This window comes from Glycine max, chromosome 18 (assembly GCF_000004515.6).
Source record: "Glycine max cultivar Williams 82 chromosome 18, Glycine_max_v4.0, whole genome shotgun sequence".
Taxonomy (NCBI): Eukaryota; Viridiplantae; Streptophyta; class Magnoliopsida; order Fabales; family Fabaceae; genus Glycine; species Glycine max.
In genome coordinates, this window is record NC_038254.2 from 55900238 (window position 1) to 55918736 (window position 18499).

General features: G+C 28.5%; 1 protein-coding gene across 2 annotated transcripts; it reads left to right on the forward strand.

The window, feature by feature from the left end:
* The first annotated feature begins 9452 nt into the window (after positions 1-9452).
* Positions 9453-17877, forward strand: DT2 (MADS-box protein Dt2). 2 transcript variants are annotated; one of them, NM_001353343.1, is made up of 9 exons: positions 9453-9558; positions 9717-9938; positions 14500-14575; positions 15343-15407; positions 15852-15951; positions 16118-16159; positions 16540-16578; positions 16680-16825; positions 17585-17877. In NM_001353343.1, the coding sequence occupies exons 2-9, from the start codon at positions 9754-9756 to the stop codon at positions 17691-17693; spliced, it is 762 nt and encodes a 253-aa protein (NP_001340272.1). In that variant the 5' UTR covers positions 9453-9558; positions 9717-9753; the 3' UTR covers positions 17694-17877. The 2 variants fall into 2 exon arrangements, with proteins under 2 accessions (NP_001340272.1, XP_006602963.1); XM_006602900.2 differs by lacking the exon at positions 9453-9558 and having other exon boundaries at positions 9601-9938; positions 17585-17873.
* The last annotated feature ends 622 nt before the right edge of the window (positions 17878-18499 follow it).

Here is an 18499-nt window from a genome sequence, read left to right on the forward strand (position 1 = left end):
AAAGTAAAGAAAGATGACGTGAAAAGAAGTGGTAGAAAGACAGAGACAGAGTTAAATATAGTTAGTCAACATGATTTTTAATTAATTATCCTACAATTCATAAATAAGGATATAATTAAACAAATTATTAAGCTTGAATTAAAAAATAACACTAATTTTGAAAGAAAAAAATTACAATGGTTTTGAAACAAAGGAAGTAAATTTCTAACTTTCCATATTCTTGTATATAGTAACTCTTTTGCGTTAAAAAGATAACTCGAAAATGACATCTCTTTAATTGAAAGTCTTCAAACTTTTTCAATTTTTTTTGAAAGAAAAACTTCAAACCTTTTTCAATTGTTCATCGTTATTATAATTTATAGACAAAAATACACTTAGTTTTTTTATATTTTTAATTATATTTAATTTTATATCTTATCTTTTAAAAATTCAATTTATATAAAAATTTTATATTTTTAAAGTAAGTTAAAATAGTTTTCTTGTAAAGCGACGATCATTTTCAATTTGGTACATACTTTTTAAATCATTTTTTATTTATTTGAGACATAACATTTGTTTCATTTAGATTTTCATGCATAAAAAATATAGAACTCAATCTATGTTCAAACTAAAAGAGATTATAAATATGATGAAAATGGCGTGAAAAGTGAATTCAAAAAATAATTAAAAAATACTTTTAACATAATTTTTTATCATGTTAATGATTCTTTTTTATTCGAATATTAATTAAATTTCATAATTTTTATATAAGTGAACTCCATATGTCTAAAAATAAAAAATAATCATGGTTTTAGAAGGATATTTTTACTTATTCTAAAAACATAAAAGAGTAAAAATGTATTTTAATCTAATTTATATGAATATCTATTAATTTTAAATTTTTTAAGATAAACTTACTAAGATGACCTCTATGTGTTGTTAAAATTGGTTCTTCCTATTCAGCACAACATCTAATTAAGAGTTAAGACCCAACTGTTGGAGGCTGTTCATATCAAGTACTACTGCACTAGGTGATCTGATTACTTAAGAACCAGTGCTTGTCATTTTGTGTGGGATCCTGAAGGTACAAAACAAGGGAAAAATAATGTTGATGAAATGTAGAAAAGTGAGAAATGTATAGGTCTTATTTAATAAAATAAAATAAAAATTGTAGAGTTGAAAAGAAAAATTGCTTAAACTATAAAAATAATAATAAATTACATGTAAGCATATAAAAATTAATAAAAAATATTTAATTACTCATTTAGTTCTTATAATTTTATAATTTGTATTTTTTAGTCTTTATAGTTTAGTTCTTATAGTTTGAAAGAGATTTTTTTTGTTTTTATAATTTATATTTTAATTTTCTTTTAATCTATATAGTTTAAAAATGATTTTTTAGTCCTTTTTTGTTTGTATTTTAATTCTCTTTTATTCCTTATAATTTAAAAGTAATTTTTTAGTCTCTATAATTTATATTTTGATTACCTTTTTTAGTATATATATATATATATATATATATATATATATATATATATATATATATATATAATTAGCTACAAATTAGTTATAAATTATCAATTATATTTATATAACAAAAATTATCTTACAATAAATTAATTATGAATTATTTGCTAATATTTTTATAGTTAATTTTAATTGATAATATTATTCATACTTTGATGGTAAAGATTAAAAGAGAATTAAAATATAAAATATAGGATTAAAAATATCACTTTCAAACTATAAAAATTAAAAAATAATTAAGATGCAAATGATAAAAACTAAAAAGATTACTTTTAAATTATAGAGATTAAAAGAAAATTAAAATATAAATTATAGGAACTAAAATATTACTTTCAAACTATAAAGATTAAAATATATAAATTATGAAACTATAGAAATCAAATAAATAGTTAAACCATAAAAAAAAAAGTATCCTAGTTGAAAATAGCCTAAGGCTATGTTTAATATACAAGAGAGAAATAAAAAAAAGTGAGAAATAAAATGATAAGTAAATATGTTTGATTTAAGAGAAATAAAAAAGAAATAAGAAGACTAACAAAGAAATAAAATAAAAAGTCAATTGATGGATAGAAAATTTTATTCCATGAGTTGGATGTCTCCCTATTTTGTGTTAATCAAAGAATACCAAAATCTAATACAATAAGATCTATTAATTTTAAAATGATTTCTTCTCATTCACTTCCTCTCACCTACTTAACAAAATACTGAAATAGTATCAAAATAAGACAACACTTGTTTTCTTGTCGTGTTTGGCTAATAAAAGTATGCCCGATTCATAAGTTGAGTACAAATGGTTTGTTTACGCAGAAGGCATAAGAGAAATCATAAAGCTGATAAATGAAAAGACGCATGATAACAAAGTCACAATCATGGCAGCAGTGCAGAGTCGCTTCTTCCAGTTTTTGGGGGATTCATTTAGGGCAGCGAATATTTTTATTCCTTTTATTGCTGACTGAAATAGAGAAAAAAAAATAATGAAATGTCAAATTATCTGCGAGAACTAAAAATATTTGTTTATATAAAAGTAAGGATAAAATTTAAAAAAAAACGGAAATCAAAATCTGATTAATTTTTTTTAACAAAACATATTTAATATTAAAAAGGTAGAAAAAAACTCTGGGTTACATATGTTTTAAGTACTTAAACTATTAGCAAAATTCACATTTATAAACAAAACTTTTAATTTTTTTTGTTATTGTGCTTTTCCTATATTAATGTTTTGCTCTTTGTCATTAAATATAAATTCCCATTAAATGATTATGTGTGATATTTACCTGATTTGTTGATAACGGTAAATATGAGATATTTTTATAATAAAAATATATTAAAAATATCTTTAAAAATATTTATTTAGTAGTTATTTTTGGATTAAATGATAAAAATTGATATTTTTCTTATTTATGACTTACGGATATGAAAATGAGAGATTAAAAGCAAAAACAAATTCAAAAAATATCAAAAATATAAATAAGGAAGATTTTTTATATCAGACTCAAGTTCACTCCAATAGCTATAAAAAAGGAGTCAAGTCAAAGAGAAAACATACCACCCGAAAGACTCAGAGCTCTCGCTAATGAATACATCTAAGTCTGAGTGTCTCTGGCAAGGGAAATCTTTCTTTTTTCATCCCTTCTCTTCCATCAATTCCTAAACCCCTTTTCAAGTGTAAGGCATTGTGTGGCTATGAGAGACTAAACCCTTAGTTAGGGTCTAACAAGCCTAAAAAATCAAAAGATGTATCGTACACTTCATATCTATCAATGCAAACAGATGTTTTCTTTCCTATTATCCTTTCTTATTTCATGTATAATTCATTCTTGCATCATCTTTGGGGGTTAGGTGCTCGACAGAGGGTAATCCTTAATAAAAATACAAGGAAGGTCTTATTTGGGAGATAGATAGGTAAGATATGCTTGTCATCCTGAGACATCAGGGGCAAGTCTAGGTCCCAACGTTATCACATTTTGAATTTAACTTTCTTTATCTTCATCTTCATCTTTTATTTTTCTTATCCTTTACTTTTTTATCTTTATCATCTTTTAATTTAAATATTTTATCTTCTTCATCTTTTATCTCTATCTTTTCTTTTAAATCTTTATCTTATCTTTTATTTTTCTGCATTTTTTATTTTAAATTCTTTATCTATTGCTTGTAAGTTGGGTTTGCATCAACAAAGTCTCTGTGATTTAATACCCGGATTTCCGAGTACTTTATTACTCGTGACAAATTTGGTGCACTTGTCATCGAGTTAACAAGTTTTTGGCACTGTTGTCGTGGACTTTGTTCTTCATACTTTGTTCTTCATACTTTGTTCTTCGTGGACTTTGGCTTAAATATTAAGATTTGATATTTTTTTATTTATGGCTTGCAGATATGAAAATGAGAGATTAAAAGAGAAAAAAGATTAAAAAATATCCAAAATATCAAGAAGTCTCACGAAGATATGATTAAAAGCAAAACAAATCCAAAAAATATCAGAAAGGAAGATTTCTAGCATCAGGCCCAAGTCCACTATAACAAATATAAAAATGGAGTCAAGCCAAACAGAAAAGAACACACCACTCAACCCCCTCTTGTAGGGGTTTCATTTACTCCCTTTCTTTCTTTCACCCTTCTTATCTCATCAGTTCTTATACCCCATCCATTTTAAAGCCCTCAATGGCCATGAATGGCTAAACCCCTAGTTAGGGCCTGACAGACCTAAAAAGCCAAAAGATGTATTGTACATTTCATATTTATTAATGCAAACTGGTGTTTTCTTTCCTATTATTTTTTCTGTTCATATTTTCATGCATTATTCATCTTTATATTATGTTAGGGGTTAGACCCTCGAGAGAGGGTAACTTCTAAGTAAGATTTAGAGAAAATATGCATGCATTAGTTTTAGGGGGACACTCGGAAGAGGGTAACTTTTAATAGAACAAAAAGAAAGGATTTCATAAGAAAGTCATTGCTAGGCATAGAATGATTATTTTATGCCCATGCATTCTTGCAAACATCTAGAATTCATCCTTCATGCAATTTATTTGTTGAGTCTTTGCAAAAGAATTTGGAAGATAGATAAATAAAATAGGTTTGTCATCGTGAGGAATCATGGATAAGTAATTGAACAGATGTGGGTAGAATAGAATCACCTAAATTGATAAAGAAAAATCATAAACTCATACATCTTAGACAAACAAGGCAGACCAGGTTTCAACATTATCGTGTTCTGATTTTATTTCTTTTATCTTCTATTTTTATCTTTTATTTTTCTTATCTTATTTTTTTATCTTTATCTTAACCTTTTATTGTTCATATCTTTTACTTTTTCTTCCGAGTACTTTAATACCTGTGACAATTTGGTACACTTGCCAACAAGTTAACAAAGTCATTGTCAAAGCTTTTTCTGAAGGACTCAAACACTTGAAATGTTGCATACCAATTTTTGTGAAAATGTTGGTTCCATGAAGGCAAGTGTTAGTTCAAGTAGTGGAGTATGAATCACAACAAAGAGAGAAAAGGTTAGCTTGTGTGAAAGAAATTATGGTGTGGTAAGCCAACAACTTTGCTTTGTCCCGGTGAGTTGTGTGAAACTTACTTGTGAGAGAATGTATGTTTTTAATTTCCTGATTTAGCATCATTCTTAGATTGTAGATTAATTACATGAGATGAAATGATCAAGGTCCTGTTTCTTCTTATTTTCCGCCACTTAGCCAAAAAGTCAACCTTTAATGATAATTTACCCCTTGCACCTTATTTAAGTAAAAAATGATAATAATGTTTTTTGTAAAACCCTTAAGCCTACTTTAATTATCTCCTACCTTGTTTTAGGATTTAAGAAAGCATAAGGATGTTAATCATGATATGCCCCTTATTTGGCGGAGGGTTAAGGTAAAAATTGTCTCAGGAAGGTAAAACAACACACAATAAGCCACCCTAAAAAAAGCTTGTAAGCCCAAAGTTTCTTTCCTAAAAAAAAGAAAAAAGAAAAAAAGAAGAAAGAAAAAAAAGAGAAGAATAATAAGGGCAGAAAATAAATAGGTGTCATAAGTGTTGTTAGAATAATAAATTGAGGCTGAAAAACAAATAACCCTAGGTTGAATAGGTGGAAGTTTTTTCAGGATAAATGTTCTCTTATAACCCTAATTTTTGAAATCCTAGAAAATCATAATTTCTTTTATTAGCCCAACCACATTACAAGCCCTTAGTGATCCACCAAGTGTAAGCAAGATAACTTTAAGTGAGTTGAAGTGAAAAAAACTGGGAACATTAATTGCAAGTCGTAGAAATTTAAACACTCACCCAAGACACTTGTGCGCAGAAAGAAACACTAAACCTTGTGAGAAAAAGTGAGACAAGTCGACGTGATTGATTTATGCTACTAACCAATTCTATCTCAACGTTTGTTTGTGTTTCCATTGCAAGATAATGACAAATGCAAGAAGGTCCAACTAAGGGGAATTTAAAAAATTACAATGGAAAGTGTTGGAGCATTTGGAGTCTGCTCTCATATTTGTTTTTTGCCTAAAGACAAACAAAGTTTTTAATTTAGGGGATTTTGATAACCGCTAAATATGAGATATTTTTTATAATAAAAATATATTGAAAATATCTTTAAAAATATTTATTTAGCATTTATTTTTGGATTAAATTATAGGAATTTATATTTTTCTTATTTATGATTTGCAGGAATGAAAATGAGGGATTAAAAGCAAAAAAGATCCAAAAAATATCAAAAATATAAATAAGGAAAATTTTTGGCATCAGGCCCAAGTCCACTCCAACAGGTATAAAAAGAAAGTTAAGCCAAAGAGAAAACACACCACCCTGGAGACTCAGAGCTCTCTTATGAATACATCCTGTCTGGGTGTCTCTAGTAGGGGAAATCTTTCTTTTTCCATCCCTTCTCTTCCATTAGTTTCTAAACCCCTTTTCAAGTGTAAGGCTCCTTATGGCTATGAGAGACTAAACCCTTAGTTAGGGTCTGACAGGCCTAAAAAGCCAAAAGATGTATTGTACACTTCATATATATCAATGCAAACAAGTGTTTTCTTTCCTATTATCCTTTCTTATTTTAATTTCATGTATCATTCATCATTGCACCATCTTCAGGGGTTAGGTGTTTGATAGAGGGTAATCCTTAATAAAAATACAAGAAAGCTCTTACATGCATCAGTTTTAAGGATTAGTCGCTCGACAGAGGATAATTTTTAATAGAACTAAAGGGAAGATGTATCTTAATAAAATCATTGCTAGACATAGAGTGATTGCATTATGTCTATGCATCAAAGCAAACATCTAGAATTAAAACTTCATGCATCTTATATATCGGGTCTTTGCAAAGACATTTGGGAAATAGATAGATAGGTAAGTTAGGTTTGTCATCGTGGGATATCATGGGCAAAGTATTCTAACAGATGTGGGTAGGAAAAAAAATCACTAAATTGATAATGAAAAAAATCTAAAATAATACATCTTAGACAAATAAAGCAGGCTAAGTCCCGACATTATCACATCTTGAATTTATCTTTCTTTATCTTCATCTTCATTTTTTATTTTTCTTATCTTTTACTTTTCTTATCTTATCTTTTTTTATCTTTATCATCTTTTAATTTAAATATTTTATCTTTTATATCTTATCTTTTCTTTTAAATTTTTATTTTATCTTTTATCTTTCTGCATCTTTTATTTTAAATTTCTTATCTATTGCTTTTAATTTGGGTTTGTATCAATCTAAATCCAAACAAATTTTGTGTGGATTCAACACTCAAACTTTCAAATACTTTACTACTTATGATAAATTTGATGCACTTGATAACGAGTTAACATTTGTCACCATATCAACTAGTCATATATGAAAAATTTGTGCAATTATATATATATATATATATATATATATAATATTTTTAGTTTCTTATATATTTATAAACTATTAAGTCGTGAAAAAATAAGGAACTAAAAATATAAATTACAAAAATTATAGACATAAGTAAATGATGTGTGAGTTCTTGTGTTTGTCAATGTAATTATCATATCATCAATTAGGGGTAATATAATTAATAATAGAGACCAAAAATTTGTTTAGGGATTTAAAACTATACATGTTCAAACAAGATTATGAAGACTAAAAAACATTTTTTTTTAAAAAAGATTACACATAATTATTCTATTAGATATTTGATAATAACAAATTAATGAATTGTCAATATATTGTGTGATAGTTAACACTCTTAATTAACAAAAGGGACTAAAAGTGGTAACTAATAAAAATTTAATTTAGATTAGGACTAAAAGCAAAAATTTTAAAATTTTAAGAAACAAAAAGATAATAAATTCAAACAAATAAATGCATGTTTAATTTGAAATTGAAATTATTATATTCTGTGTACTAATGCAGATCCATCGTATAAAAAAATGAAAACAAAAATAATGGTTATATATAATCCTTTTGCAAAAGTATTTTTACCTCAAAGCTATTTTTATTTGATTTCAAACGTGATTTAACACACATGCAATATGCAATACACAACTTATTTTTCCAAATATTTTAAAAAATAATAACACAACTCAGGGGTTTTGAACATAAAGATTCCATTGACATGTGAAAAATGGACCTAGTCCCTTCCATAGCATCTGATTGACATGTGAAAAATGGACCTAATCCCTTTCCATAGCATCTGATTGACATAAGCCAAACATGAATAGGAAATTAGACGAATTTAGTGACGGAGCCACAAGCTAGCAAGAGGCCAAACAAAGTAACAAAAACAATATTAACTTCATTTTTATAAATCAAGTTATTTATTATTCGAAACAAATCCCGAAAATCCAAACTACTAATTATCCAAGACCTAAAATTCCCAATTATAAACTAAAATTCCCTTCTAGTTACAAATGCTTTTTAACAAGCATTTTCCCGAATAGGACGTGTGAACCAACAAAACACACGTTAATGTAATATTAACATATTATTTTTAAAAAAAATAATAACACATTCACACAAATACATATACACAAAAAGTGAAAAATAAACTCCAAATGAAATAAAAATTAATAGGGTTTATCATCTTTTTGTTTCAATTTTTTATAAAAAAGAAAAATTGTTTTTAGTCTCTTTAAAAAAATTGTTCCATTTTTGCTCCTATTTTGTGAGAGTAAAAACGGAATGAAAGTGTTTTTGAGAGAAAAAAATGAAACAGTTTTTTCAAGAACTAAAATTAGTCACTAAAAAATTGACAAGAGATTAAAAACAGAAATTCACGATGAAGACAAAAGAGTTAATAACCCTAAAATAATACTATTGTTGATATCCAGAATTCTGCATACACCTCACAAAATGACAACTGTTTTTTCTTCTTTTAATGTTCTCTTGATTTGTTGTTTGGTTTTTAATTATAAGATATAATTGATTAATTCTATTTATTAAAAAAGTTAATTATTAGTATTATGTTGGTTTATAAATATAGTATTTTTTAAATTTATTCTTAACTTTATTGAAAGTCTAACAATGTAAGTTTTTTAATTTTCACAAGAGAAAAAGAAATCAAGAAATTTTAATTAAAAATAATTAATGTATATGAAAAATGAAATAAAATCTTATAATATGTTGAAACAGAGAGTGTTTGGATAGAAATTAAAGAAAGGGCTAGGCTATACTATAGGGAAAGAGAAATAGGGAAGTGTGAAGTGAGGGGGCGCCGTCAACCAATGAGAGTGCCATAAACACAACAAAAACCCGTTTCCCGTTTCTCAGTTATTCATGGGACCCACATAACCGTACGGAGCGTCTCCCAACGTTACGCCCTGTCAACACGAGACATCAACACTCTCATACTTGCTCAATTCTAGCTCGACAACGCATTGTACCTTAACCCTTCAACTAATCACAACTCGACAACGCATCGTACCTTAAATTCTCATTCCTTTCCCCAATTTTTATTCTTATTCTTCTTTTTTCCTTCACAATTCAAAAATAGAAAAAGGAAATTCCCATGCTATCCTATTATTAGACACCCTCCACTTCTTTTGCTTTCGCGTTCGTTTTCTCTTTCTCGGTCTTGCTTTGCTCAGGTGAATACCACTCTCTCACTCTACTACTTCCTCTCTAGCTAGGGTTTCCTTCTTTATACAAAACACAACCTAACAAGTAACAACCTTCTTTATATGTACTTATTCCTTAACCCTCCTGTTACCCTTTTTAGCTATTTCTATTTGTGCTGCTTTCATAGAATTGCTAGTTACGTGGGAGAATTAAGCACCAAGAAGATGGGAAGGGGTAGGGTTCAGCTGAAGCGGATCGAGAACAAAACAAGCCAGCAAGTGACGTTTTTCAAGCGTAGATCGGGACTTCTCAAGAAAGCCAGCGAAATCTCTGTGCTATGTGATGCTCAAGTTGCTTTGATTATATTTTCTACCAAAGGCAAACTTTTTGAGTATTCCTCTGAACGCAGGTTCCTACTCGTTCATCATTTCTCACCTTTTTTTTTCTTCTCTTATTCCTTTTCGGTTTTATCATTTCTATATATTCATTTTTTTTTCTTGTTTTGGATCCACGCACTTTTTTTTCCTACTTTCTTTTGCTATATATCACTCATCTGGTTATGGAAATTAATATTTGTTAACACATATCATAATTAACTCTTAATTTTTTTTTCTTGTTTTTCTATCTGATCTGTGCTCATCTTCTTCTTTGGTTATTATTTGTTTGTGTGTGTTTTTGTTTCACCTTACCCTGAACTATAGTGCCAAAGAAAGTTTCCACCAATACAATAGTAGCATTCACTATTCAGTACTACTACTTGCTGTAGGTTTTTTTTTCTTTATCTTTATCAATTATGCTTTGTTTTCAACGATAAGTTTTTTATTATTATTTAAAAAAGGTCTATTTTTGGTCTGGTCTGGTCAAAAAAGTATTTCACAATCCTAGATATATACTTTTCTCTCATCACATATAGTTATGTCATAAGTAATAAACTCGTAATGGAAGATTTTTTTATTACTTTTTTAAAGACCTCTTTAAATGTTTTTTTTTTTTAGCATTTGTAGACATGAGAGTTTTATATGTCTGCGTCAGCGTGTGGTTTCTTGGTTATTTATAGATATACAAGACGTATATTTGTGGATATGTTTACTATATATATCAAGTCAATCACCTTGTTATTTTTCTATTAATATTAATATACGATGAAATCTAACCAACAAATTGATATCACCCTAGAGATTTGTGTCACCTTTTGGAAGGTAGTGATATTATGCTCTATACTTTGTAGCCCAGTAACGTGGCTACTTTGATCCATTGGGTAATAAGAGGTCACAATCTATAAATGTGTGTGTGCTTGTTTGTAGTTGTTGTAACCTTAAACGAATGTATGTTCAAACGTACCAAGAAATATATTTTGTTGATGCAGTCTCAAACGATTAACCAAAGTGTCAAAAGGCATGATTCTCGGCTTGAATGTATAGGAATATGTGCAAACCAAGAACCAGACACAGCTCTAATATAATCCATGACTATTTTGTAATACTATTTGTATGTAACTGTTGGAAGAGGGTGACGCAAAACAGTATCTTTTGTTTTAGGATTTTACAAAAGTAGTCAGACAATATCTGAAAAAGGCTTCTGGAGTCTGGACTTCTGGTTTCAATAAAAATAGGAAACACATAACCTGACCGGAAGTTTTTATGTTTTGACAGAACCTACCGTAATTATTTTTTAAATACAAATGGAGTATGATTAAACCAAATCATCTAATATAAATGATTTTTATTGATTGAGCGTGAACTGTTATAAATTCTTTTATATTTATCTTTAGTTTTTATGAATGAAAAGCATTATAATATTTTATGTAACTCATTTGTAAGTTACCATGAAATTAAAAAGTGAGTTTGTTTAAATCTATTTACTGAAATAAGTGTTTTTTTAATAAAATAAATTATTTTTTATTTTTTTAGTGTGTTTGCTTAAACTGTTACTGTTTAAAAAATAATTTTTTACTTGTTTTAAAAAAACAAATCTTATCCATTTCTTAAAAAATATACTTATTTTAAAATTATTATTTTTAATCTTAAATAAATTCACACTGAATCTGAGTCTGGTGGAAGAAAAGATGTCTTCTATAAGAAATCATGTTCGAGAATTCTAAAAGAATATTCATATTTAATATTTGATAGAATCATGAACAGAATTACTCCGACCAAAAAAAAAAAGAAAATCATTCGCAAGTAGTGTACGTAACAGTAGGGTTTTTTTGGTGATCAGTGATATGTCTTGATGTTAGTATGAAACAACTCTTCAATTTTTTTTTTAAAATTTAAAACTGCTATTATGATATTTAATACTTAAATTTTCTTTTAAAGATTAATATCGTTATTTTAAGTATCTAAGATCATAAGAAATTAAGATTACCTTGTTTCATAAGTACATATTAATTGTAAAATTAACTTAACAAGTTTTTTATCCTTAAACTATTAATGCGTTCATAAATATTATATTATCCAGTGATTAAAACTTAGCTACTAAAGAACATGCATGCAGAACAACTGTAGAGGATTTGATAGGAGCTTAAATTTGCAACGTCTGATTTGATTTGATGACTTTAGGGTTAGGGTCATCAAATGATAGTGGTCTGGTGGAAAATATAATTTGATATATATATATATATATAAAAAAGTTATGGAAATACAACAGTTGTACGGGTCTATGATAGACAAAAGACTCTAAGCTCTATAATTGCATTGTTGTAATTATGTTTGGAAGTTAATATATGACATGAGAGAGACAATGGATCCTACCCGAGAGTTCAATTATCACTTTGTAGGGTATAAAACTACCACTTATCCTTTCATCTTTTATATACTATATATAACAAACAGAAAACAACAGATTGCTTTACCCTACTTCTCAAATCCCGAAATCAGATCAAAACACTGAAATGCAATGGATATGTAAGCTTTTATTGTTTTATATATAATACATCGCATTATGATAAATGGGAATATTAATTCGAAAATAGTACAACTTGCTTAATATATTGTATTAAGTGCGCTTATTTTAATTCTTGTTGCAATTCTTAAGTGGAAGACATTCTAATTAAAAAGAATAATGGGTTATCTCTTCCATGTCTAATCATTGCCACTTTCTATAAATACACTAAAAGGTTTATTTTCCGACCACTAGATTCTTTTCTCTCAAGATTAATTATTAGAACCTAGCTAACAACAGTTTATTAATGGACTGGATACATATTTTCAGCCTAAGATAAATACATCTTTATATACATATTGCTTCTGAGTACATAGGTGGGTGCATGAGTTGTTTAATATTTGTGATTCTTTTGAATTTCACTCATTAAATTTCTCAAGTTTGTTTGTTGAAATAAACAAACAAACTCAATTTTATAGATAAAATTAAATAAGGTAAAATCAAGTTTTGTAAGTTTAACCTTAATAACTTAAGAATAAATATGAGATAATTGTAATTTTATTTATTAGATTTATTTAAAATTATCATTTTATTTCTTATTAATCGTGTGTATGCTATAAACTACACATTGTTCATTCTATATATATAAGTGAGGTAAAGTAATTTTATATAATAAATATGCTAATCAAATCTTGATGATATGCATGTTAGAAATTAATTCAAGCATGGGTTACATGTGTTATAATATCAAACATCATCTCAGGCTAGAGCATACAAGGTAGTTGTTATTACACCTGGAAGAACCCTTTTCTTGAATGAAGTGATAATCGATCTATATGTAATTGGTTGTCTTATATGAAAGACTGAATTAGAAGTAATGATGACATAGTAAGCCATGGACTACAATACTGTAAGCGAATTCAGCTTTTCCTAAAGTAAAATCCCGTTGTTCCTATATGTACCATAAACACCGGGTAGGACTCTCAAACTTAGGTTTTAATTATTATTTTTAAAATTTTTTATTTCCAATGTTCTTGATATATTCAATGTATTTCTCCCTAAACAAATAGCCTCTAAACCATGATACTCTCCAATTGATGCTGAATCAAAAAGGATGAGAAGGATGATTGTAGCGTGGAGTTAAAATCTATAAGTTTCAACTAACTTATAAGTTTCAACTAGTTTATAATCTCTCAAGTAGTTGTTTTGATCTAGGAATCACTATTTTCAACTCGACCAGTGCTTTATTTGTAGGGATTATACCTCGATTTAATTTTAAAAAAAAGGAAAATCTTCAATAAACATCTTTAGAGTCTTCACAGGTTCGTAGTTATAGGCTGAAGCACAGGACTAGTTGGTCGAACATTCGACTTCAATTAGTTGGCATGCGTGGTAGTCTGCACTCCGACAATCAGGAGTTCTGTATATAAGTGCCAACTCAAATTAAAGTTTAGCAAATACGTTGGTTAGTATCCTATGAGTCTCTTCAAGAACTCACAGTTCCCCCTCTTGTATATGTTTGAAAGTTAAATATGCAAAATATTACGAGTTATATTGTTTAAATATATTTTTTACAATATTTTATAGTATTATTATTTTTATTTATCTATTATATTACTTATCTTTAATGTGTGCAAAAACGGGTTAAAAAAAACCAAACCAAACTAATTTCAAATCATTTTAACTTATTTGATTTTATATCTAAATAGTTGAATTTGTTTTGAATCAGTTTTAAATCATTTTTAGAATCAAACTGGTTTTAAAATGTTTTTTTCAAATAAAAAAATTTGAAAAATAAGTTAGCTTATAGACTATTATTTTTTTTTGTTTTATTTTTATCCTCGTTAAATTATTTGAATAGATTGGGTTACTTCTGTGGTTTTGTATATATATTCCGCTCAGCATAGGCTTATTAACTAATTAACTATTTTTCCAAATTACATGCCCGTTTGATGTAATTTTTGCTGAATGTGTTTAATTTTCCTCTCCAATGTCCTCAACATTTTTTAGTACTTCATAGAGAAAAACAAAATTACGAGTTTTCAAGTTTTTCTATTGGTTTTATAGTTTTTCATTGACTTGTGTAACAGCATGGAAGACCTCCTTGAACGTTACGAGAGATGTAGCCATACAGCACTTGCTGGAGCTAACAATGTCGAATCACCGGTACTTCATGATCTTAGATATATAATTTCTTTTTGATATCTTACAACCAGTTTCCTAATACATTAGTAGCTAGCTATTTATCCTTGTTTAAATTATAGATACGGGATATATTAAGAGTTTAACTTTTTTCCAACACACCACACTTATATCTAATCATATCTAATCAATGAAGGAATCCAATTTTTCTCAATACTACCGGGTAAGTATGTGGATAATATGATAAGTAACTATCAATAAATTTAAGATAGACGCAGATGTTATATTAGAATTTGAATTTATGATTTAATTTAATTTCATAAAACTAATTTATAAAGAGAATTATTTTTAGTTTTATATATTATTTTAGCTCAATCAAGGGATTCCTCAATTTATATGAGGTCATTGTAAAGTAAAAAATGAGAGGATAATCGAGTACTAAACTCATGTGAGTGTATTTTACCCAGTTATAATTACTAACAGTCACTTCATATTTTTTTATTGACAACTATTATAAATTAATTTATTAATTTTTCGTTGATGAAAAACTCGAATCCAGAATTTATTTTTTTTTCACTATCAAACCAACTTTATATCTATTACTATCAATTCATACTTAACATTTAATCAAGGTAGGTGGTATCCAAGGAAAAAAAATTAGGTACTGAAAATATCCCGATTGGTCTGATAGCCATGTGTCCTTGTTATACGCATGCATGAAAGTGAATATGAATATACTTCTTTCCATGTAAGTAAAATCACTAGTAACTGAAGCTCGTTTGATTGTGTAGGGATTTTGGTCTTTCGAACATATCAAGCTCACCGCTAAAGTTGAAGTCTTGGAGAGGAACATAATGTACGTACTTTATTTAGATTTCATGGGTAACATGTAAACTTGGCACGAGCTCCACACACTCACAATTAATTAGTCTGGCCACCAATTGAAAGTAACTTGCATTTTCCAAAGGTCATTTCAGTCTTCATAGCCATATAAATAAAGTGCTAACATAAGAATAATCTGGAAGGAAGAGGGCTAGTAATATACTTTGTAACACAACTTTTTTAATATACTTTCTTTTATTAACAAAATTTTATGACTTTTAATACTAATACTAAAGAATTAATGTGTTTATAATAGTATGTGTATGTAAATAGCATTTCACAATGCCCAAATCTATTTCCTAAAAAGATTTCATAAACTGTGGGGTCAGACACTTGACAGGGCTAGTTACGTGCTATATGCTTCAAAATCAATATATAATGGAAAAGAATGATGTAGTTTATATAATCTTCAATATAGGAATTTCTTTGGAAATGATCTGGATCCCTTGAGTTTGAAAGAGCTTCACAGTTTGGAGCAGCAGATTGAGACATCTCTGAAGCGCATCCGAACTAGAAAGGTGACGAGTGCTTCTTCATTAGTTTACAAGAAATAATTAAGATAGAAGATATATAGAAACAACAAAAGAGAATAAATTTAATCTTAAAAATTAAAGAATTAACATTAGCACATATGACTTTTTTTCTTTTCAATCTTAACCTGACTGAACAATTTTGTTTTTGCAGAATCAAGTTATGAATCAATCCGTCTCAGACCTGCATAAAAAGGTAAGATGTCTGTGTTGTAATTGTGGGTAAAGGCCTTAAGGGTGATATTGAATATTCGCTAGACTGCATGGCTTGTAAAATGATATGCTCTAGGGACATTGAATATATCCCTGAAAAATTCTCTAATATAATAGAATGTCTAATATAGATAAACAATAAACAATATACTATAGTTTAAATTGTCCCCCAGAAGGATGGATATAGTATGACACTGCCCAAAGTAATCTTAGATATCATTGTTAGTGGAGTTTATTAAAATAACTTTCTGCTTCTGAAGTGAAATTAATTAGTTTTCTTCCGACTGCTAGAAGGTTTGTACAATAAAAAACATTGGGATTTTTAAAGATAAATTTTTGTTGTGCATATATATGACATGACAGGCAAGGACATTACAAGTGCAAAACAGATGGCTAGGAAAGGTAGAAGCCACATATTCCTCTAGTCACATTTCAATCTAAAGTTTCTAGACAAAAAAGTACAAAGAAAAAGCAATTAATTTTTTCATTACATTTATGACTAGATGAAGGAGAAAGCGAAGACAGTGACTGAAGGTCCACACAACGGCCCAGAAACTCTAGGCTTTGATTCATCCACACTCAACTTATCTTCTCCACAGCTACCACCACCACCATCACCACAAAGACTGGTTCCTTCTCTAACTCTCAGGTACTTTTCCTGCTTCTCTCTTCTAAAGCACAGATATTATAGTGAAGGAACATCTTTCATTGTCAAACCCTTATGTTGTACATTCTAGCTAAAATGATTATTAGGGATACTAAATGTCAAACTAAGCAATAAAAACCGTTCAATACTGCAGCTTATTGGCAGGTGATTTTTTTTCTTTTCACTGGCAGAATACTTTTTGAGCAAATATTAGTATTGCAAGTATACGTGTGAGATTATACGAGTAATAAGTTAAAATGACAATATAGACCATAAACAAGTTTGATGATATCTGATGCAAATGTGCCCATAGCAGCTGAATGCGGAGTGCGGGGTTATAATTTTTTTTAAAAAAATTTAAAATTATGTTTTTAAAAATAAGGTTGTATCAGTTATGCGATGTGTTATTTATATAGAGCTGTCTTAATAAAATATTATCAGCTTCTCTATAAACATTATTTTTCCTACTCATAAACCCCAAAAACAACAATATCTTATGGTCCAAATGTCAATTATAGATTCCTAGATTTCTCCCACGTTGTTATAAGCTTCGAAAATAAAATGGTTTTTCAATAACAAATTTAATAAATTAACATGAGAAAAATAATGCAGGTTGTTTTATATTAGCTAATTTGATTCATTAAGTACATTTAGTATATAGTTGTAGCTCGAATAAGATTACCTCGAAAACAAAAATAGCTAAGTTGATTAATCATTAAGTACATTGTTGTTTGAGATGATAAAAGTGACTAAATGATGCAGTGAGACAATGCAAGGAGGAACACCAGTGGAAGAAACGGGTGAGGCTCAAACAGTCCCTAGTGGCAATTCTCTCATCCCACCATGGATGCTGCGCTGCATGTCTGACTAGTTAGGCTGACATGATTCTGCCAAGTATGTGACATATGATATTATGTGCAAGGCTCAACTATATATATGTATGCTAGAACTTAGAATAGCTAATATGCCGAGCTTAATAACTGCTCAAACTTCTCGCATCGTGAACTGTGCCCTTCATTTTGAAATCAATGGTATTAAGCTGTTATTTTAACAAATGACACGTGATGGTTGGTGCTAGTTAAATTACAAGTCACCAAAGAAAACATTTGGACCACAGAAACACACTACGTGATGTGTACCCAAGAGTTTTTCCCTACAAAGCTCATCCTTTTGTTTTTTCTCCTGCGGTTTTAAAGGCTTCATTTATTTATTAAACTTAGTTAGATAAAGATGAATTAAAAGATTGAAATGATATGTAACTTTTTCCCTGCGCTTCAAGCAGTCATAAAGTTTTATTTTGTACTTGAGACAAACCAGTGATTACGTAGATTATAATTTGAAAAGGTTTTAACAGGCTCGAAACCGCAGGATTTCATTCGTATTCGTTTTTCTTGTAAAAACATAGTTAAATACAAAAGGTTATTAGATAATATAACAAAAAAGAATTTCATCTATGAAAAATCTAATTGACCATATTACAGTATTTTCCTCATTAATGTTAAGATTTACCAAACTCTCCATTAAAATGGATAATGCAAGCTATTAGATTAAATTAAAAGTCAAAAAACAAATCTCGCCAGAAAGACAGATCAAAGGCTATACCGAAATTATGCTAGGATGTAATGCTTTTTAGGCTGGATTATAGGAGAGCCAAAAGGGTTGCAACTTGCAATTGGC

Coding starts and splice junctions, on each gene's coding strand:
- DT2 (XM_006602900.2), top strand. CDS start 9,652: ATGTACTTATTCCTTAACCCTCCTGTTACCCTTTTTAGCTATTTCTAT. Junction 16,160..16,539: donor TCTCAGACCTGCATAAAAAG/GTAAGATGTCTG, acceptor ATGACATGACAG/GCAAGGACATTACAAGTGCA. Junction 16,579..16,679: donor AAAACAGATGGCTAGGAAAG/GTAGAAGCCACA, acceptor ATTTATGACTAG/ATGAAGGAGAAAGCGAAGAC.